The 24061-nt window shown below is 37.1% G+C and overlaps 1 protein-coding gene across 1 annotated transcript; it reads right to left on the bottom strand.

Moving 5' to 3' along the window:
- LOC103472836 (gamma-enolase) lies at window positions 1–22299 on the bottom strand. Its single transcript, XM_008422674.2, has 13 exons — window positions 22194–22299; window positions 11767–11852; window positions 11397–11492; window positions 10580–10638; window positions 9269–9338; window positions 7681–7814; window positions 7458–7549; window positions 7235–7365; window positions 6947–7144; window positions 6655–6856; window positions 4243–4351; window positions 3945–4003; window positions 1–1014 (listed from the first exon to the last, which is right to left on the bottom strand). Exons 2-13 carry the CDS (start codon window positions 11849–11851, stop codon window positions 945–947), a joined length of 1305 nt encoding a protein of 434 aa, XP_008420896.1. The 5' UTR covers window position 11852; window positions 22194–22299; the 3' UTR covers window positions 1–944.
- Between the last annotated feature and the right edge of the window lie 1762 nt (window positions 22300–24061).

Genomic DNA, 24061 nt, shown 5'->3' with positions numbered 1-24061 from the left:
TTGAAATCTTGGAACATAATCTTTATTTCACATATTTTCACATTATTTTAATTGACAAGCGTTCCTTTATTATTTTCATTTTTTTTATGTTCATTGCTCTTTCATCTTTTTTTGACACAGCTATTCTATGGACAAACGAGGGACGAGGGAACCAAAAGGGTCAAAGGTTCTCGGGTTTTAAGGATTTTCTTTTTTCTTTCAGGACAGAAGCAGGACTTCAAGCATGAAGGACAAATAATCAGATTCCCACAAGGTTGAGAAGAAAACCAGAACAGTTAAAACTGAGACACGGACACAACGAGAAGAAGGAGAGTAAAATATAGAGAGAGAAAAGAGGAGGAGGATAGAGCTGGGAAGAGTGCAGGTTCTTGAGTGTCCAGGTGAGAGAGAGACACAGCTGAGAGTGTGTGTGAGTGTGTGTTTTGGTGTTGGAGTGCTCTTTATTGTTCTATTGTTGCTTCCACTCTGTTCCTACATCTGCATCGTCCTCGTTTGGTCTTAAAAGTTTGACTTTTTCATCTCTTTCAGTTTCGTGCTTCAGACTATATTATTCTACAGAATTTCTACTTATTCTCTGTTTTTTTTACAACAATGATCGTTATCTTTGCAGGCCTGCCTCCTGGGTGTACATGAACTATTCCTACAGTAACAGTGCATGTCTGGCTTATAGGTTCTAGGGTTTTCTTTATAGTGTTCCCCTGCATGTGCATTTTCAGGTGTTGCGACTGTGCGTGTGTGTCTGCAAACAGCATCACCTCCCTTCTTTTAAGTCTAGTGCATAATTGATTCATTTCTTTTGCTTAGCTCTTTTGCAATAGCATTTTTCCTGAATTTGAGTGATCGTTCTTTGTACATGGCTCATTCCTTGTTAGTCGTTTGTGTCAGTTTGCGTGGGCATTTTGCGTGCGTTGAGTGTGTGAGTCATTCTCGTCTGTCAGCTGGCTTCACAGGACGCTCGGGTTCCTGAAGTTATGGCCGGCGAAGCGAGCCTGGTCGCCCAGCTCCTCCTCGATCCTGAAAAAAGCAGAGACACAAGTCTGTGTTACATTTTTTTTTTCTATTTTGATGAATGAAAGCACATTTTTATGCAAAATTCATATTTTGCACGTTTTTGTACTTCCATTTGGGTCTGCTGCTGCTTCTAAAATCAGCCTCTGTCCTTAATGTGACCTAACAATCCAAGTGAAGCCCAACCTGTCACCTAGCAACCCAAGCAGAGCACATTTGTCATCTGATTTTACCGCATTATGCACTGTACAATGGCTGCTGGAAAACACGAGTATTTTGAAACCATTTGCTACATTCTTCTTGGTTGTGCAGAAGGTTCTACTTCTGCTTTTCTAAAATGTGCTGTTATATAATTGTGCATATGTTTGCAGCCATTTTCACATGTGTGTAATTGTTGAGTTGTGGGTCATGTCCAGCAGCAGTTTATTTGGAGTTAAAGTGACAAGAGGCACTAAAACAGCTAATTCTGAAAGGAGCAGAACTGAAAAGACTGAAATCTCATTATCTCAGAATGATTTAGTCTGTAAAATTTAATGAATATGTTTTGTGTAGCCATAAGCTTATCCTAACCTTTCAAAAATATTCTGATATTTCTATTTTTTAACTTCATTACCAATCAAAAACAGACAATTTAAATATCTGATGATAAGGAGACTGAGACTTCATGTCATCAAACATACCTGAGAATCCCAAATTTTTCATTTGCCATCAAACAGAGTAAGACAAAGTGACAAGAGAATACAAAAAAAAAGATGCACCTTAGTTAAGAAAAGTCACCCCAAGCGGTAACACTTTATTTGAAGGGGGGTGAATAAGAATGTCATAACACTGTCATAAACATGACATAACATGAATAAGCCTTCGTGAATATTTATGACTGTTGTCATAAAGCGTCATTCGGTAAATTATGACACTTTTAATACAAAGTTGACATTATTCAAAATGTCTTTGTTATGACAACTTGACATTAACCAAGAAATCCATCCATCCATCCATTTTCTTGCACCCTTGTCCCTCAGTGGGGTCGGGAGGGTTGCTGGTGCCCATCTCCAGCTATTGTTTCGGGCGAGAGGTAGGGTACACCCTGGACAGGTCGCCAGTCTGTCACAGGGCAACACAGAGACACACAGGACACACAACCATGCACACACACACTCACACCTAGGGGCAATTTGGTGAGGCCAATTAACCTRACAGTCATGTTTTTGGACTGTGGGAGGAAACCGGAGTACCCGGAGAAAACCCACGCATGCACAGGGAGAACATGCAAACTCCATGCAGAAAGACCCCAGGCCGGGAATCGAACCCAGAACCTTCTTGCTGCAAGGCAACAGCTCTACCAACTGCGCCACTGTGCAGCCCTAACCAAGAAATCATTACTGTTTAAACTTTACCTTTAATAACATAAAGTTACCTAATTTTTAAAGTGCAATCAGTAATACTTTTATAACAAATTTATATCAGTAGTGATTTATTAGTTAATGTCAAGTTGTCATAACAAAGACATTTTGAATAATGTCACCTTTGTATTAAGTGTCATAATTTACCGAATGACACTTTATGACAACAGTCATAAATATTCATGAAGGCTTATTCATGTTCATGACATGTTATGTCATGTTTATGACGATGTCATGACAGTCTTATTCACCCCCTTCAAATAAAGTGTTACCAAACAAGCTTCTGCAGTCTTTCAAAGTTCTGAGAATATCCTTATAATTCAAAGTTCAAGATGCCAAACAAGAAAAAAAAAAATCCACCATACACCAGGCATGAGTCACATAGGTCCATCACTTGTTAACGCTTGAAAAACTGCAAGTAAGTGTTTCTATTTATGATGGTAAGACAAAAAGTTAGTTTTATTTGAATATCTTACAACCATCCTGTAAATGTGTAAAAAGTGCTGCTAGTTGCTATGGAGATTTTGTGACTCGCAAAGATGAAGGTTTTGTTGTTTCTTCCTTCACCTCATCAGTCCAGCGTTATCTGCCACATTTCCAGTCCCATAAATCCCATTTAGTAATTGCTCTTACCGTGAAAGTTGTCTTGTTTAGGAAACTTTATATTTATTTGTTGTAATTTCCTGGCTCACGATGATCAAGGTACATCTTGATTTCCTAAATGACATGTTCTCTTATTTTTCCAGTTATTTGGTGGTAGTAAAATAAATATTGTTTTTTAAACATTTCATGATGTTGACATGAGTTTGATTTAGACAAGTCAAACTTTTCACCAGCGTTTTCTTGCTCAACTGCACAGATTAGCGTTTCTACCTGGTTAATGCCACTCTAAGTCTCTCCAGCCTCCACCTCTCCCATGTGCTTCCACAGCAACCCAATAGGATTAAATCGCTGAGCCGATCCCTCCTCCTCCTACTCTCCCTGCTCCTTCCAGCCACTGACTGGTTTGGACGCATGGGGTGACACCAGCGATGCCGTCGACTGCCACGTCAATTAGCTCGGACTCTAAGTACTAAAATAGAGCAGGCACCTAAGGAGAAGTGGCTCTGCAGAGCTGCTGCTGTGCCTGATTTGATTTAGGCTGAAAGGTGACGTAGAACTGCAGCAATGCTGAAAAAAGTTTAGGCGTAATAGAATAAAAACTGAAAAATGTGTTGAAAATGTTAGCTCTGCATATAGCAACTTTCCATACGATTAATCTATTTTCTTACCCATCTAGAATTATTATTTCTAGATGGATGAGGTTTGACATTTGCAAAGAAAAAGATTATTACATTTTGTTCCCCAATCAAGACACAAAAAATTGGACTTTTTCCAAGAAGGCCATTGGAAAACTGTTATTGTGTGCACAAAGTACAGTCTCACTGTCAAAGAACATTGACAGTAAATGATAATAGCTCAAATTATGGTCAATAAAGCCTTATGGGACACCTAAAATGCGTTAATGGTAGAGTTGAGCCTCTGCAACCTACTGACCTCATGAGCTGGTTGTATTTAGCAAGTCGCTCAGATCTGCAGGGGGCGCCAGTCTTAATCTGCGATAGAGAAAGAAGTTCAGTAATTTATGGACAAACCAAAATAAGGTGTAAATGAAGCTGGATAAGACAAAATTAAACCTTTGGTGAGTCAGAGACGGAGATTTAAACGCACAGATTGAAAAAGCTGCATTTTATCAAGTCACAGCACAAACCTGTCGATTTATTACTCTGCTCTGAGTTAGTATGTTATTTTGTCAGATTACACAAATACTTTGTTAGAGCAGTGAAGTAATCACCTGTCCAGTACAGAGTCCCACCACCAGGTCGGCGATAAAGGTGTCCTCCGTCTCCCCTGAGCGATGGCTGACCATCACTCCCCAGCCATTGGCCTGAGCCAGCTTGCATCTGAAAGGAAGAGCCAATAGTTTACATCATGACCTAATTTTCATGGTAATAAATACTGTGGCATCTCAACATTTGAGCATGTTGTGCTGCTGCGCCTTGCAGCATGTCATTTACTCTCAAAGTAGTGTGCAGGTACTGTTCAAACAAAGGAACATCAGGAGTTACTTGGGATGTTCTGGTTAAAAAAAAAGAAACATGTTCTGTTTTGCAATCTTAAAAAGAAGCATGAACTTCTACAAAATAAAAAAGAGAGCTGAGAATAACTTAAGCATTCTTAACATATATTTTACTCCCTCGATATAAATTCTGCAGCATGGGTGCTAAAATCTATAGTGAAACTTTATTAACTTTCTAACTATAAAGGAATTAAAAATCTGTTGGCTTGTATTTCCTTTTCTAAAAGCAAACAAAACAACTCTTATATCAAAAGAGACTAAATCCAGTCTTCTGCGTTATCCATGTATTGAACATGAAAATCCCTTAACTAAATGTAAAGCTTTGCATTCGTTACACAATATATTATTTATATGACCCCTGACTTTAGTGCAGTTGTTTCACTGTTGAAATATTTCATTGTCTTCATGTACAATAGTGAGAAATTCAAAGTCTTCAGCACACAAAATTCATCTTTTCTCTCCCCTCATAACTGCAGTATTGCATATATTACCCTCTTAATTGGGCGAGTGCATTAATCACAATATGATTCATTTGTAGCCGCAGGTCATCTGACAAGTTAACAACATAAAAATTAAGACGTCCTCTGAAGCTCCAGGCTTCTCAGGATTTCCAYTCAGCCAGCTGAGCCATTAAATATATCAGATTAATGATGCAGGGGCGATTTTTTTAGGAGATGGAGCCAATACATCACTAATAGTGTCATTGGCTCAGTTTGTCATTTAATCTTCCTCACACCCTCTTCTCTCCTGCTGCTGGACTCAATGATTGATAGTTTCATAAGGCTGAGTGACGTTATGTCAGGCCTCAGATTAATGACACACACAGTCAGAGGAAGAGGGCATACTAAAAAGAAACAACGAAAACAACGATCTCACCTTGAGGAATAATTTAAATGAGCAGAAAATAACTGTTTTGATTAAGTTTGTGTTTCTGATTCCTCATTATTATCACAAGATTGGCACTGCTGACGGTGACCTGACTAACTCTGAGTTTGTTTGCAGGACTGATTGATGAGACGASATGGAAATCTTTATGACTCAACAGGGTCGGAGCCTCATAAGGTGCTTCTGTTTGTTCCTTTTCATTTCACAGAAGAGTGAGTTCAGGTTGCATGTCTCYGATCTATTTGCATAAACACTGCATAAAAGTACTYGAATTAAAAGGCAGATCTGGGATCTTTGTTATATTTACGATTCYTCTGCAGCAATAAAATGTATATTTATGCTTRGCTTTTTACAYATTATTACCAACAGACCCTCAAATTTGTCCAAGTCTGTCTAGTACATTACTTGAAATCTAAATATTGGCTAATTATTGAGTCCTTGAAGCCTTACACAAACTAAAAAGTAACAAATACAAAGATAATCATGTCCTAATTCAGTGTTTTCCAACCCAGATCCTTAAAACATTGTCCTGCATGTTTTTTGATGTTTCTCTCATTTTGCACACCTGATTCAGATGACTGCAGTTCAGCAAAAGCCTGCTAATTACCCATCAATTAAACTTGTTTATTTCATTAGAGCAGCTATGACAAGTGCAGCAAACCTGCAAGCATTCAATAAATCAATGAACATCTGTTTTCATTCTGCACATAAAACTGATTGTCCTGATCTTTGGGTGTTTGGGTTTTGGTTTTCACACACAACATGGTTTTATTGGCACTACCAGTTCATCCATGTGTGTTTTTTCTTTTTTGTGTTTCTTTTTTGTGTTTCTTTTTTGTGCGCTGTCGTGCGCATTTTGGCTTGTTCTCATTTGTTCGTATTAGACTTTTTCCTTTTTGATTTGTAGATCCTTCTGTGTCTTGTTCAGCTCTAACTTGGAACAGCTGTTGCCAATCTCCCTGATTAAGCTCACCTGAATCCCATAAATCTCCACCATCACCTCAGTAGATAAGCTCAGATGTTTTCATTGTTGGCTCCATCTGTTACATATTGTTGGTCCAGTCTTTGCTTTTATGCCCCCTTTTTAAAGCCGCAATATAAAACACAAATTAAATATTTGTAGATTCTGTTACTTTCCTGCAAATTGAAGAAAAAGTTACCCTATGAAGAGATATTTCACCACTCTCCACAAAGAAAAACAACAAGAAAACAGTTAAATCATTTTTTAAAAAGCGGACGTACGCCTGTATAGCTTCAGTGACGGAGCCGATCTGGTTGACTTTGAGTAGCAGGCAGTTGCAGGCTCGCTCCTCTGCAGCTTTCTCTATCCTTTTTGGGTTGGTCACCGTCAAGTCGTCTCCAACAACCTGAATCCCCACCTGGGCCGTCAGGCGGGACCAGGCCTCCCAGTCGTCCTGGTCAAACGGATCCTCGATGGAGACCACTGGGAGGAAACGGGGAGAGATGATTTAGTCTGTAAGGAAAACAAAAAGGATTTTGTATYTTATTATTTATCAAACAGAAAGCGCTGCACCTGGGTAATTATTGACAAAGCTTTGGTAGATGTCAGCCAGCTCTTCTCCGCTGATGTGTCGGGATGAATCCGGAGGGGATTTGAAGTCCAGATCGTACTTCCCCTCACGGTAAAACTCAGAAGCAGCCACGTCCATCCCGACTACGACCTTATCGCTGAAGCCTGCTTTCTCAATGGCAGTCTGCAGCAAGTCCAGGGCTGAGAACCGAATGAGACATTATAAAAAGGTCAAGACACTAATGCTTAAAAGCAGAATGGCCTTATTTTCAACTACATTTCCATCCTCACCTTCACTGTTCTCCAAGATGTTTGGAGCAAATCCTCCTTCATCTCCAACGTTAATAGCATCCTGACCATATTTCTCATGAATCACGCCCTTCAGTGTGTGGTAGAGCTCAGATCCTATCCTCAGGGCCTCCCTGAAGACCAAACCATGGTAACAGGAAGATGAAAACATTCTGACAGACAACAAACCAAAATGGATGACAAAAAAGCAAAGCGCATTTCTTACTTGAAAGACTCGGCCCCAACTGGCAGAACCATGAACTCCTGCATGGCGAGTTTGTTTCCTGCATGAGATCCTCCATTTATCACATTAAAGGCCTGACAGGACAAAGGATAAAATGGCTTTTAAAATACCGTTAAAGGAACATTTTAAGATGAAATTCTTTCAACTTAAAATAATTAGAAAAATTAGACTGTTGTAGACACTGCATAATGTGATTGAGACCTACAGGAACCGGAAGCACAAGCTCGGTGTTTCCAGCTAAGTCGGCTATGTGGCGGTACAAAGGGACGTCCTTCTCTGCTGCACCGGCTTTACARATGGCGAGGGACACTCCCAAAATGGCATTGGCTCCAAATTTAGCTTGATTGGAAAAGACAGGAAGGAGTAAGTATCAAAACGTCTTGCAAAACTTTACTTTTGAAAGAATAACTGTTAAATTTCCATCCATCCATTTTCTAACACCCTTGTCTCTTGGTGGGGTTGGGAGGGTTGCTGGTGCCTCTCCAGCTAACATTCTGGGCAAGAGGCAAGGTCACCCTGGACAGGTCACCAGTCTGTCACAGGGCAACACAGAGACACACAGGACAAACAACCATACACACACTCACACCTAGGGACAATTTGGAGAGGCCAATTAACCTGACAGTCATGTTTTTGGACTGTGGGAGGAAACCGGAGTACCTGGAGAAAACCAACACATGCACAGGGAGAACATGCAAACTCCATGCAGAAAGACCTGGGCTGGGAATCGAACCCAGAACCTTCTTGCTGCAAGGCAACAGCTCTACCAACTGCACCACTGTGCAGCCCCTGTTAAATTTCTATTTTTATTTTTATTTTTAATACATCATATATTATCAGATATTTCAGGCATAAGAACTTTTGCTAATTTATATTTTTAGGCTTTTATGTTATTTTTGACATTGGAACAGATTTTTGTTTTGGGGGGGGAGAAGCACAAAAGGTTTTATTTTTTTTAAATATGGCACAAAATGGAATATTTAGTACTGAGGATGTGAGTTAGCAGTTTAGATTAACAGCTGCTAACAGTTAAGTCAGCTGCTAATGAGAAAATAGATTTTTATTAGTTATTATGTGTCTTTTATTATACAACTGTTCTGTAGAAGTTGACAAAACAAGGCTTGGGATTTAAAYGTGAATTTTCTCTGWATAAAATTGATTCGGTTTAAAGTTTCAAAACTGAAAGTTAATGTCTATTTGCTGTTTCTATGAATCGTAACTTACTAACAAGAAAATGGTGCTTGAATTTATATTTTAAAAAGTATAAATATRTTTGCTTACATTTTTGTAACTTAGGGTATAATAAAGGCAAAGTAATCAGAAATATAATTATTTATCCAGTAAAGTTAGCTTTTGGTATTTATTGCTGTCGTAGAACCTAAATAAGCTAAATTCTTCTCTGTCATTCTCTCAAACTTATTTCCTACTGATTAATTTTGTCAGGTTTATTGTACCTACTAATATTAATTTCTTCCTACAACCCATTTTCATGGCTGTTGGCTGTGCTTCCAGAAATGATTACTTGTCCTGTTAGGAAGATGAAATAAATTCAGAGTGCATTTATTCATCAAACATGTGAGTTGGTGTTCTCCGAGCCAAAGCAATCTATTTGCTCTGTCTTGTTACCGTCTGTATTTATGCAGCTTATTGCTCTGCAAAGGACTCTGTGACAAATGAGCCTGTGGTGCAAACAGTTTTTAAAATATGTGTGAGCTGCTGAGCACGAGGGAGTTCCAGCTGGCTGGTACAAACTGATGGTGTGGTATAAGTCATCCTGTCGTGTTTTGACTCACATTTGTTTTCTGTGCCATCCATTTCAATCATTGTGTTGTCCAACTGCTCCTGCTCCACCACACTGATGCCCTGCAGACAACGAAGGAAACTTTGTCAACAAAACTGCATCGCAAAGTTCTAGATTTTACAAGCCACTCCCTCTGCACAGTTGTTGCTTAAATTAGTTTAAAAAATTTTAGGTAATTCAGAACTTATATGGGATTTAAACCAAAACCACCTTACTCTGTTAAAAATCACCTATTTATTAATTTGTTTAAAATAACTTTTTATTCTTAACTTGGCTGAATTGTTAAACTTTTGACTTTTTAATATTGGAAATAATTCCAATACTATTGAACTGGACTGCATGCAAATGGGCATGAATTTGAGATGTTTGTGTTTTGGCAAAAAATTGGAAGTAGTATTACGTTTTTAATTTGAAGCTATGTAAATGCATTAAATTTACTTGAATTAGCAATGAAGCAGGTTAAGAGCCTGGAGGGTTACAGTCCTTGTGAAACAGTGTTTTGACTAAAAGTCCTTAGGAAAGAAGCCCAGAGGGTTAGAGTCCCAGTTGACGGCGTTTCAACTAAAAACCTAGAGGTTGGAGTCCTTGTCAAATGGCATTTTTGACTAAAGTCCCAGAGGGTTAGAATCCCAGTAAAACGACCTTTAACTGAAGTCCTAAAAGGGGTGAGGGTTTTAATGTTTTTATCTTTATTAATCTCTTTTTGTTCAAAATCTTTCTCTTTCTTACTGTTTATTCAACGTCACATGCTGTTTTTTTTATTATGTAAAGCACTTTGAAATGTCTTGCTGCTGAAATGTGCTATACAAATAAAATTTGATTGATTGATAAAACTTTGTAAGAATGAGGAAATAGAACAAGTTTTTATGTGAAGGAAATTATTCGTTTTGAATTACTTCTGGTATCAAAAATGTACCGAAATCACGATTCCTCTAACTCTCATGATATAATTATCTTAATTTTTGCAGCACAGTTGCCATTCTTTAGTGTTACTGTTCTCCCATTCTTACTCTCTTCAGTCAGTTCATCCAGTTGTCTCCAAGGCAGAAAACATTTTACAGCTCTCATGACCCCACTTTTCAAAGTAAGATGCATACATTTTCAATCATTACCTCCTCAAAAGCTTAAATGTTCTTCAAAGGGGGAAATATTACATTTCCAAAAACTCTCTTTGGCATACCCATAATTTCTAAGAAATGTGTTAATTTCCTTCATGTGTTTCTACATTTGAACCTTGAGAGCTTTAGGTTTGCTGTGAATGAATATTATTGCTAATGAGTATAAAAATGTTTTGGTGGCTTACAGAGGATATGAGGGCTGGCGCCAGAGTATCATTGATGTGTCCAACTGCCTTCAAAACACCTGAAATGAAGAAAAAGAGAGTTTTACTGAACAATAAAAAGGGAAAATCAAGAAGTTAACGTTGGGATAAATAAAGTGGAACACAGCCACTTCACATCAGCTTAAAGCCAATTTTTGTGATGAACCCAAAGCAGAAGAATCTTGAAATTATTTTGCTCAGTCAAACACAAGACAACGATTTTCTGAAGACAATTCAAACTGAAAAAGTGTGTCGGTTTTTTTTGTTTTGTTTTTTGTTTTAGATATGATATGGACAAATACTTTTTATTTTCTATTAAAGTCACTAGAATTAAACTTTTGAAATGATTGGAGACTTTATGGAGGCTGTGGAAAGACAAAAACATGCATTTAACCCAAGGTATAAAACTGCAATTAAAGTGTAGAATTAATTTAACAATAATTTTCATTGTATGAAAAAAAAATAACTTTGTGACTAAAACAATTATCACAATCCTCTATTTACATTAACCTTAAATGCTTGTATAGTTTTCTTCCAATGATGCAAAAATACAGAATTCAAAATTCCAACACATATGAGACACAAGGTTGCAAACTTAAATTTTATAATTTCTTTAAATTTTGTTATTTCTTTTATCCCTAACCTACATTCCAAATTCATAACAAAAAAAAAGGATTTCAAGCTTTCTCTGCAGAAGCTTTACAGATTTCTTAAATCTGAATGTTGAATTACTTTATGCAGCTCTGAGTTTTTGTTGACAGTAATTAAATATAGATGCCCAGCTGATTTGTCTTGTTACCTTTTCCCTTGAAACGGCTTTTGTCGCCATCTCGGAGCTCCAGAGCCTCGTAGATCCCTGTGGAAGCCCCACTGGGCACTGCAGCCCTGAATAGACCTGAGAAACAGATAAAAAAATGGGTTTAAATTGATCAAATGTCATGGAAAGTGCTCAAATCAATAGGCATATCAGACAGAAAATAAATATTCGGTACAGCCTCTCCTCTGAATACCCGTAATCTGAGAATGTCCTTGTATCTTTTCCCAAACTTCTACTTCAAGCATTTATTGATATTTTATTTTAGTCACTATGTCATAGTTAAATTGATTATGCTGTTGGCAGCTAAATCATAGATACATTTTTTTCATTTTGTTTCTCAAAGTAAAAGAACCTTTTTCTGTGTGAAGATCCACTTCCACAGTGGGGTTTCCCCTGGAGTCCAGGATCTCCCTGGCAACGATGCTGACGATCGACATCCTGAGGGTCAAACAGAGCAAAAGAGTTTGACTGACGTTATCAATCATAAACGGACTGTAAATCAAGGCAGCAAAAATGATTTCAAATGAATGCAAACAAGTAAAAACTGCAGCTGTAAAAGAAAATTGTTGTGGCGTTTAGACCACATGCATGAGGCAGATCAGATACTGAAACATTAGTGTGATAAATCAAGAAAGACTGATCTTCTTTGTCAAGCTATATTTTGAAGTTTGAGTAGAATTATCTATGTATTTATTTAATATTTTGTTTCTGTAATAGGTCAACAGATTTGTTTTGTGTGTTGTTTAGGAAATGTAACAGATTACGACCACATGAATTTACAGCTTGCAGTTTTTTATTTAAAAGCAAATGAATTTGGTACATGAACTGAATGTCTTTGTGAGAATTCAATACACTTAACAGTAACTGCAGTTAAAAATATGCATCATAAAAGCATCTAAATTGTTTTTAGTCATGCGTTATCTTTATAATGGTCTGCATAATTTCAAGAAACACAGGACACGGCATACCCAGACTCACAGGATGAAACTGAACTGAGACAATGTGGCTTTCTAAAATATTAAGCAAGAAGAAAATCTTTGTATAAAATTCAATCTTATGCATATTCACTTTTGTGCTGTATTCACAGTATCTTTACGTTTCCGCTGAACCTGTTTACTTCTTCAGCTTTTGGCATCCCAGGAGAGAGATCTCGGAAACTCTTGCAGCACAAATGCATTCTAGATGCATCGTGTGGTGCCAGTCTACACCCTTGGAAAAACAGCTCAGCCACTAGAGCTTTCACCTAAATAGGTCACAGCATCAGCGCACCAACAAAATCTTCATGCAAGACTTGCAATACAGTGCAATACAATACAATTTATACAATAAAGCCAGGCCATCCATCAATGTTTGCTGTTTATGCACATTTAATCCAAGACTTTTCTCCATTTAGATCTTCAATGCACTTAGCCAGTTCTGTTTGCTGCAGAGAAGGTTTATTTTTAGCAACGTGACAGCAAAGCTCAGCATAGTAAATGAAAAATATTTTACTGTAGACATTTTTCAGAAGAGAAGATAGTTTAAAACAATAGAAAAAGAAATCAAAGGACAAAACTTGATGTTGTTAGCTAGCTAATGTATCTTTCTTGGAGTGACAGGACAGTAACAGAAAGTTGTCTTTGAGTAAATACAATCCAAGATGGCCGTCTTGGATTGCACAAACTAGAGCAAGTTGCAGAAACAGTGCAAGCAAAATTGTACAATCTACTTGTGCACATGTTGTTCTACCATTTGAATCCTTAAAATGAAGAGAAATATTTCCCTTTTGGCTCTGTTAGGAGTTAGTCTGGCCTTCCTCTTCTAGGGTGCGACAGCATTACTAGATCAGAGCGCTAACTTCTGAGTCAAATCGAACATCCATCCATCCATTTTCTTTCACCCTTGTCCCTCAGTGGGGTTGGGAGGGTTGGTGCCCATCTCCAGCTAACGTTCCGGGCGAGAGGCGGGGTCACCCTGGACAGGTCGCCAGTCTGTCGCAGGGCAACACAGAGACACACAGGACAAACAACCATGCACACACACTCACACCTAGGGGCAATTTGGAGAGGCCAATTAACCTGACAGTCATGTTTTTGGATTGTGGGAGGAAACTGGAGTACCCGGAGAAAACCCACGCATGCACAGGGAGAACATGCAAACTCCATGCAGAAAGACCCCAGGCCGGGAATTGAACCCAGAACCTTCTTGCTGCAAGGCAACAGCTCTACCAACTGCGCCACTGTGCAGCCCCCAAATCGAACATAACAGTTTTTTTTTCTGTTATGAGAGATGAGAGAGAACACTTGAGAAAATTGAAGAAGTTACACTGACCTCCTAGCTGGCCTTTTCTTTCTCTGCTTTTGTCCACAATCACCTCTTGTCACTTTACCTACAATTCTAACATTCACTTTAAAGTACAACATGAAAGGAGCAGCTTCTGTGTGACAGTCTCAACTGCCTTACATATCAGGATTAAAAATGCATTAATTCTCTTTGATGATGCTTCTTAATTTTTTTTTTTTTTTGTACTGCCATGAAATTATTAGCCTACAAAAAAACCTGCTACATTAATGGAACCTGTACCTTCAATGCCATTTCTCTTTGATTATCTGTGCTCTCCTCCGTGGGTGTTTGCCCATTGATATTCCAAACACGGAGAACTGTAACTGCGGCAATATGTCAAAAAAGTCCTTTTATGCTGCTCTTGTCCTTCTTTGCTGTATGAATACTTTATCGATCTGTGAGCTAAATTTGGCTGGTAGCTTGCAGAAGCCTGGGCTGTACTTTTTAATTGCACAGACAGAATGATGGAGAATTAAAAACAGGGTCCCCTCCTTTTCTCTCCTCACTGCTTCACGATATATCTGTAAGAGTAGCACTTTGTATTTTGCCAATTAATAATGGAGATAAGATCTTAAATCAAACTTTAGGCAAAAAAGCTTTTTTTAGTTTTTATCAGACTGTGTCTGGTCAAAGCTTGTGGGAACATGCACTGGAGGGAAATTAGTTTGCTTTTTTAAGTTTTTTTCTTTACACTGAAGATTGAGAAATTTCTCGAGAAAAACAAAGGTGGTCCTTTGTTTTTGCATGCTACAACTTTTGCGTGTTGTAGCATGCAAACATTGCTACAACATTTGTGTTGTAGCATGCAACTTCAGAGGTTTAGTTGCTGCTGCAAGAATTTTTGATACCATGATCTGTAAATATGTTTCAGAGAATAAAATCACTTAGTTCATATCCAGTATAAAAACGTTTTGTGACAAAAGCCCTGAATGTAAATTAAAAGATTTAGATCCAACACCAACCCTGTCACTGGCCTGACGGAAACAAAGGTCTCATATTTTTTGCTCAAAGCGCCTTAAATAAATATACGATTTTAGCGAAGAGTTTACACACACTCATCATAATCCTGGATATAATATTAATTTTAGCCTTTTGGCGACCTTTTTGAATGTTTTCTTTGGGTTGAAGAAATGCATAGACCTAGTTTTTTATCAGAGCATTTCAGAAACATGTTAGTCTGCTTCATTCTTATAAGTTTTTAGGATTGTTTTCCTATTGGAAGACCCAATTCTTTAGGTTTCAATTTTGATCTTATGTGAAGTTAAAAAACTTAGTAAAATTCTTCTTCCAGCTTGTAAATCATGCTTGACATCTGGTACATTGTTTTTAAGTTTAAAGTATCCACCTTGGCAGCTTTCAGCATACGTCTTCTCATTTTGCCAAACAATTAAATATTTCACCATAAAATATTCCTGATTCTTACCATGTGGTCAACTAAATATTTAAGTTGATCCTAAAAGTGTCAATTTTCCTAAGGCCATTGCTGACTTGGGTTCTCTCTGGACATACTAGCTAATTTCCTGCCATCAAAACAAGTTTGGATCAAATGGCAGAAAGTTGGACACGTGGTAATGAGATGCAATTTTTTCGTAACTGACAATTAATAGCAAACTCCCAACCTTAACTCTTCAAATAGCATAAATATATGCTCAAAATAAACTCTAAGTCGGTTCACATTATTAATATCTTAATGTAGCAATATCGAATCATGCTTTAGTTTTCTTATGACTTAATATATATGTATTTTTATGATCAAATAGGCAATTTTTAGAATACTTTTTGGATCACCTGAAAAATATTAAAGTCCTCTTTTTTACTTGTACATTTTTGCATGAGCCAAATCTAGAATTTATRTTTTGAAGCACGTTGTTATTTTCCTTTGTCAGCTTAAATTCAAGCAAAATCTTCCTGATAATATTAAACTCTATTTAATGTGATTGTTTTTATTGCTCATTCCTACTTATTTCACATATAAAAACTTTCTCTGGTACCATAAATTTGTTCACCCTAACAAAGTGCCTCTTGCCCACTCAACTCCCCACTTTATTGAAGTCTTTAAAGCACTTAAAGAAATTTAACTCCAGTTTTAAAATCTCTTCTAAAGCTTTCTGCTGATGGTTAAGTGCAGTCATGACAGCCTAAAACTTCCTTCTCATTCCCCTACTGTAAGTCACAGCGCGTGAGCAGGTCAGGGAAATGAGTGAAAAGTGGAAATGGTGCTTCAGCTGAAGAAAAAGGCAGAGAAGGTGCCTTCAGAATCCGCTTGGTCAGGAGTGAAAGTAATTGATGTGTGGGTGGATTTTCTCTACAGGCAATCATTAATTTTATGGATACTGGTTCTCTGTTCCTTTTCGGTGATCCTCTGAGGCCCCACCCTGCCGTATTGCAGAGTCTTCCCAAACAGTTCCACCTAAGGGTGGAGCAGCACGGCATGAGATATCAACAAAGAGATTTTGCGTTTCCCAATAAATGATCTGCTTGATTAATAACTTTCAKATGGCGATAAACACCATCTGAAACCAAAGGCTCAGCTGAACAATTTTCATATGTTTAAATTGTGCAAAAACTGCTCATAAGTGTGTTTTCATCCTGTTTACTTACATTTATTACCTCTTCTGCATGCAATTTAAGTATAACGTGCATCTAAATGAAGTTTAAACTCTACGCTCTGAAGAATGCATAATTCCACTGGCACTGAGTCAGTCATGCATGCATTAACATCTCTGGCATCCTGCTGCAATTTGCACCATCTAATATACATGAACACATGTTCTCTCCTCCTAATCTGTCACCATTCTCAATGAGGTTATTGCCTAATCAATCTCATCTCAGTCTTTTTTCCATCCTTCTTTCTTTCTCCTTTTTTTCCACATCCCCCCTGTGTCTCTCACTCTTTGCTGTTTGTACACGTTGCTGTGTGTTACGTAAGCTCTACAGCAGCAGCAGCAGCAGAGAGGGAGGGAGGACACTCACGAACGCATCAAACCACACCTAACAGAGACTGCAGTGCTCAGCAGAAAAGATACCAGCACTGATCGGATGGAGAAAAAACTCCATATAGGCCAACACAAGTGGGTGAAGCAGGGATGGAGTGATACGGAGGTGATTAGTTCAAATAAGTAAGGGGAGGATAGGAATAGCAGCAATATCTATCTGCAAGGAAGACTAAGTAAAAGAGGCAAAGATATTGTAGATGTGGTTAAAATAATACTACTAGTATCAAGTACAACAAGAATAAAAAGAAGAATGTAATTATGTTTCAATTTACAGCAAAGATGCAGGTAGTTCACATCAAACTCTGACCCCACCGCCTGAATTTCACTGTAAAAACAAAGATTTAAGATCTTATTTCGATCTGTTACAGTCTGGCGTTTGCTTAAGCCTCAGTTTCTTGTTAGCTCATAAGATTGGTCTTCTGCTGCGGTAGCCTGGGTTCCTTCACAATTTAAAATCTTGGTGTTTCATATGGTGTTTTTCACACTTTGACTACYTTTTAACAATTGATTATTTTAGTCTCTGTTGCTTTTACTAAAATCTCTGTTGAGTCACCTCTAATGTCTCCAAGGCATTTTTCAGCACTCAAATGCCACAAATAAGAGATTTCTTAATTTGTTTGACCAATTTTTTTGAACCCCAAAGATGGTTAAGCATTAAAAATCCCAGAAAATCATCAGTTTCCACAATTCCCAACCACCATACCACCTTCAAAGCAACTTAAATTATTTTTTTCTTCCCATTTTGATGCTTGGTTTCAAGATTTGCAAACTATTTTCATTGGGTCTAAAAATCTCAAAGCACTGAGTTACTGTTTTGTTATTGGTKATTTAACAGATGTATGTTATGAAGCATACTGTTTGTAAATTTRTTTAGAGATGTTTCACATTTATTGTGTGTCATACTTCATTTTGCTACTACGTGTTACAGTGAAAAAGATTTTATCAGACTGGATCATCTGTAAATTAATGTAGGCAGGATATAATCTTGTAAATATAGTAAGGTTACATTTTACTTTTGTCACTATAAACAAGACACCAGGTTTCACTTTTTCTCACTTATATTTTCRTTGCCATCAAACCTAAAAATCTGACATATTATCCAAATATTAGCAATTAAAATGAAAGAACTCAAAAGTCCAAGGTAAAAACAATCARCGAGACTTTTACTGGTCTTCCAGCATTAAGTTGTTTACAGTAAYAATGTGATTTTTTTTTTACTTTACCACATATTACTTTAAGCACAACAAAGTAAACAACAAATATTGTAATCCTTATTAGGTTAACATTAAAATATAAAATTGTGTGCAAGTAGTAAAGAACAAGATTRACAGATTTGTTTCTTAACCCTAGCCAAAACTTTATTTTTAGCTAATTTTGTACTTGTTAATCTTAAAATTAATTAATACRACTCAGAAACAAAACCCATTTAACCTCTTAAATGATGACTTTTTGTTGGTCRTATATAGAAAGCATTCATRAAAGCATCCTCTAATATCCAGGAACAACTGGCTTCTCCTCTGTTTATTTCATTTATATTGAACCAGTTGACAACAAATGCAACCTGAATCATTTTTGCAAGGCAAGACATCCCAATTTAAGTCTAAATTTGAATGAAATCAGATTTTGACATAAGACTAAGATCCAATCTTGCAGTAAATTAGGTTGCTCAAGTAATGTTGATACATAAAAGTACAATGAAGCCCAGCCGATTGCATCAAGTCACCAATTTTGCAGCAATTGCTTGTTACCTCCGAACAAGAAAGTGGCGACTGTGGAAAGGAAGAACTCAATTTTATTAACATTAAACAACCTCATCTAGACAAACCAGGCTCAGGACTGTGTGAGCGTTCAGCTGACATGAGCAAGTAGCTGTTGAAATGATGAATGTGCTCTAGGATATTAATTAAATAATCATAATTTGTTAGATTTTACCAAATCTGTATCATAAGARGGTTTATTTTTTGGTTCATTTCTAATAGAGTAATAATCTCCATTCATCTTTTTCCAAACTTTTTTTTTTCACTTTACCAGATAAAGTATTGTGCAGCATTGTTAAAAGCCAGCAAAGAAAATTATTRGGTATTTTGCTGTTTATTTAAAAAGATCTATAGGGTTCAGACATGTTAGCCCCACAGATATTCAATTTATTCAAGTCTTTTAGGATGTTCAGACTAACAGCTGGTTAATATTAACTGGAACAATTTAATAAAGAGAAATGCAATAAAACCCAAGTGAAGAATGCATGAAGACCATTTGATCAAATAAAACAAAAGCAAAGCTGTGCTAAATTCTTGATTGGTTTAAATTTTATTACACCACTTCTTACTTAAATGTTTTAYGTTTTGTGGTTTCTTCCAGAAAAMATGCAGAACATCTAGCTTTTCAWTTCAAAATAGTAATTAAWYRATGTTGTACTTGTCAAGACCAGGAKCATGTGGGAAATAAGACAGCTAAAATAAAAAAWTTGGATGCAGGGGATTAAAAAAATCAGCAGGAAATGAGCGCTGAAACACGGCTTTGTCAAAACGAAAGGAAGAGTTTCCCTGGGAATGGGAATGGCCAGCAGGAAGGAGAGAGGAAGGGAGGGAATGATGAAGGACGAAATAGAGAGGAAGAGGAAATGAGCCAGAGTGAGGCAGAAATGGAAGGATCACAAGAAGAGGAAAGACATGGATAAATAATTAAATGACCATATATGGCTGGAGAAGAGTGGAGAGATGGAGGAATGTAGAGAGGGAGAGGAGAAGAAAATGGGCAACAGAACTGTGGCATATGGCACATGAACACGCACACACATGCACAAACACACAACTACGTACGTATATGCATATATTGACATAAATARATGTAAGGGGTTTTATTTATACTACTAAATACTATAATTGGTACTATTTCAATCTCTGACTGTCATAAATGAAGATAAACATGAAAACCGGCTAAGGAAAATAATCATCTGTATTCATCATTTTAAGACTTATTGTGGTCACCAGAATATCACTAATGATTCAATTAAACTATTTTTAACATGATTATTGTCCTAGCTGAGTAAATTAACATTAATCATAGGTTCTATTTTCTTACATGGTTTCTACTTGATAAAATAAMAATTTAGAATATCTTTTCTGTTCATTATTAGTATTTAATGAAGCGGTTTTACACAGACTGTGTTTTCCAGATGTGTCAATAACTATGAACACATCTACCTGCTTTTACAAAACAGTTTGGTCATCAGCAGAAGGTAAAAACATTAATTTCTCAAACACGATGCCAGTATTGCTTGTTTTCATCCCACAAATTTATATCACTAAGGACTAATTTGTTGAAATAAAAAACACAGATGGTGCATCTCTGCAACCAGCTGCCATTTAGCTGTGGATAGAGAAKAGGGRAGGCCCAAATCCCTCTTCTCCATGATGATCTTTGTTATTTCYACAGTCATGTGGAAATAACAWAGAAGAACCARAGAAACATGATAAAAATCTACAATTKTATGTGCTACATGACTGAAGAAACCGTTGATTACTAGGGTTAGCTATTGGAGAGCTAAAGCTTTCCAGATCARTGTGTATTAGCTAAACATTTTCAAACTGGTTTGTATCTTGAACAGCAGACCATAATTTTTTATTTATAACTTTAAAAAAATGTACTGAACCCACAGACCACTGTTGATATAGTTTATATGTCAGACTGCCTTGAAAACAAGATCACATATTTTACTAGCTCCCAAGCTGAATCAAAATAAAGGAAAAGTTAACTGTTTTTTTAAAACATCTGATCATGTCTGCTCAGATCAATAATCTACTCAATGACCAAACTTGAAGTAGAGATAATTCACTGGTTTTTTCCCCTTCTGATTATTGATGCTTTAAAATAGTTTTGACTGAAACACTTTTCTGCATTTGTGAAATAAAAAAACAAATACATGTAGTCATATTTTTGTYAAACATATTGTTAAATCCATATCTACATACTTTACAGGTAAAGTTTCCAGATTTCCTATGATTCTGCTTTTTAAATTGTACTGTCAAAGATAATATTAGTAAAATTAAGAAGTAGTACTTAAAATATTGTGTTATTTATTAAAATATAAAGTTATAAAAACAAATATAAMCCAGTGTGAAAAAGATTCAAGTGTTTGTAATAAGTAGCAAGTAGTTTTTTTTCTTCTACTCTTCTTTTTAGCCACATAGGAGGATCTTAAAGGTATTGAATCCACAGAAAATTTACTGAGCTTTGACTAGGTCACTCAAAAACCTTAATTTTAATTAATGTATAGACATTTTCCTTAAAGATTTTCTGCTCAAGAGCAAAATKTATCATTAAATGGGCCCACTACATAGTGTTTCTCTAGCATTTAGTGTATATGTCTAGATATATTTTTCCTTATCACACTCAAAATATCGCAAGCTCACATTATAACCACCTCATGTTCATTTGTCTTTATGGGCTTGGCTACCTTTTCTAAAATCAGGCATGTTGTTATAAACATATTAACCAAGTGACTTTTGGTAGCTTTTCCTGAATCTAATAATGTTATAGGAAGTGTTTCAATACAACCAAGCATATTTCTCTGAGACTCAGACATGCCTGTACTCTATTCCTGCCCCATCTTCAAACACAATTAGAAACCAGAGACCTGGGCATTATTGACTGCAGGATCCCATCTCATTCACACACACACACGCGCACGCACACACCCCCACACACACACACACACACACACACACACACACACACACACACACACGCACACACACTGCAGGCAAGAATCACATGAGCAAACACCAGCCATTTTCCAAAAGTCAGAGGATATTCAGGTCAGTCTTCCTGTAAGCTACATTACCACCTTCTAACACACACATACACACATGAATGCATTAGTCCTCACACACTATATTTCTGCTGCCACAACACTCATAAACAAATCATCCCTCTTCAACCACAAGGACRCRCATTAACACCAAAAAACTGCATATCACATAAACACACACACGTACACACATTTCTGTGCRGCTTACATGAAAARAAAGCATCTGAACACACACTTGACAGCAAAATGCATAGTAACGCAAAAATGCACACACACGTATTGTTTTCTTCATCCTTTCTGTCCTATCAGACACATTCAAGCATACTGAGAGCTCAAACTGACACACAGWCACACACTGTGCAAGTACGTGGAGGCTCACACATGTACGCTCTCGTGTCTCTCTCTGCACCCACAAAATTCACTTGACAGCCATTTTCCAAACATGCATGAAGCTGCAACACACACACACACACACACACGCAGTGACACCTCAAATATCTCACAACACACATGCATGCATTTCTTTGAATTATGTCTGCTTTACGCAGCATGAAGCCCACATCAAAACTAAAAAGGAATAAATAGCGATGGAGAATGACAAAACCCAATAGAGCAGAGGATGAGAAAAAACAGCGAAAATCCTGCCTTTACCTGCCACCCGTGAGTGTGTGAATGTGTGTGTGTGTTCTGCCTTGCACGGCAATGGAGAAAATACTGGAGAGGCTGAGCGATGAGAGAGGGAGAGGAGGAAAACAGGAGGGGAGGAGGAGGGGGTGAGACGTGTGACGGAGGGGGGGGAGGGGAGATGACTCAGAAGGGAGATGGAGAGAAGAAGATGAGTGTTAATTAAAAAAGGAGAAGATGGACCAAGGGTTTGGATGAAGGGATAAGGACAGGGTGCAGAGGCTCGATGTCCAACAGTGGTGGTAAAAATAGATGATGGGTGGACAGCTTCTTGTCTCCCAGTGTCTCAGTGTCTTTCTCTACTGCTGTAGTGGGGTTCAGTCTGTATACATGAGGTTATATAATCCATCTTCTCCACCATGCTCAGACATGATGATCCTCTGTATGAAAACGTTCCTGCTGCCCTGAGAATTAATTAGAGAAATTTTACTTCCTATTGTGAAGGGAAGGGAAGGTTTGCCTTAAGGTGAAGGTCAGAGTAAAGGTTGATTATTCAGTGTTGCTGCATTAACTCCAAAATCATAAAAAACAACATGTCCTCTCCTTGTGTTGGTGGATGTGCAGCTGTGACCTTTTATTTATAAAACTAACCCATTTTTTTCATCCAGGTGGTCACAGTGTGAGAGCTCAAAAATATGAGAGAAACAAGWTGCAAATATGCAACATTTTTATCATTGTGATTTTAAGAGTGAATTTATATGTCTTCCTCTTCTGGAATAAAATAATAAGCAATCCAGAAGTCTTAGTTTGTGTTTCTCATAACTAAGTGAATGCTTCACAGTATTTTAATGTTTCTTTTGCAAAAAATATAGTCCAGAATCCACTTTCAGTACTTTGCGTCTCTAAACTTAAATAACAGGGGTAAGGCTTGAGCTACTGCATGCTAGATATAGCTACAATGCATATATTTACAAGTCATGGGTCTGTGCAAAAAATAACATGTTTATTCATCTTTGAGTATTTCATTCCTTTTTGATTATGAACCCAGAATAATCTCTAAGATCATCTGAGAACATCCCAGGAAAAATACCTTCTTTCACTTTCATGCAACGCCGCTTTCAAAGCCGGCCCAATTCATTAGCAAACATAGCTCCTCCTAAAAATAAACCTCAGGCCAGATGGCAGCCTCCAGAAGTTGTGGACTCTATAAAGAATGTGTCAGCATTTAAATATGACTGAATAGTTTATAGACTTCAAACTTGAAATTGTTTAGAATAATAAAATGCAGTATAAATTGAAAGAATTGATCCACATACACAGCTGCATACATATGAAACTCTGCACCAGACTCTTGGGAAAACCTTCACATTGACGTGACATTGAGCTAAAATGACTGCCAGACGACAAAACTCTGCATTACAAAAAACTGTTTATTAGTCAATAAATACCTAAACCTATCCCTACCCTAAGTCAATAAAAGTGAAATAATGATCCCTAAAGGGGATTTGTGTGTGTTTGTTTGTTTCTTTGTTAAAAAGACTGCATCTTGGTAATCTTGAAGAAATACTTTCCTTCAGACAATGAAGTCTCACTTATCGTCACTGTTGGACAAAAACTTTGTTTCTTCAATTAGTCAGTATTTTTAATCTTGTGAAAATCAACTGTATCACTCTTCACATCTGTCTGGGGTTTCATTAACACACTTAACATGAAAMATATCAAAAAGAGCAGCTGGCTCTCAAATGGTATGAAAGTTCATTTCACTTTCACTCACTCCTCACTTTATTAAAAACACTTCACTAACATCTAGGTTGTTCTGTTGTTCTCTGAACCGTTTCATGTGGGATARATTCAACATGTGGCAGAGATTCGTCAGAGATTTTGGCTCATATTGA

The sequence above is a fragment of the Poecilia reticulata genome, linkage group LG11 (assembly GCF_000633615.1).
Source record: "Poecilia reticulata strain Guanapo linkage group LG11, Guppy_female_1.0+MT, whole genome shotgun sequence".
In the NCBI taxonomy this organism is placed as follows: Eukaryota; Metazoa; Chordata; class Actinopteri; order Cyprinodontiformes; family Poeciliidae; genus Poecilia; species Poecilia reticulata.
This window is presented reverse-complemented; position numbering and strand designations above follow the sequence as displayed.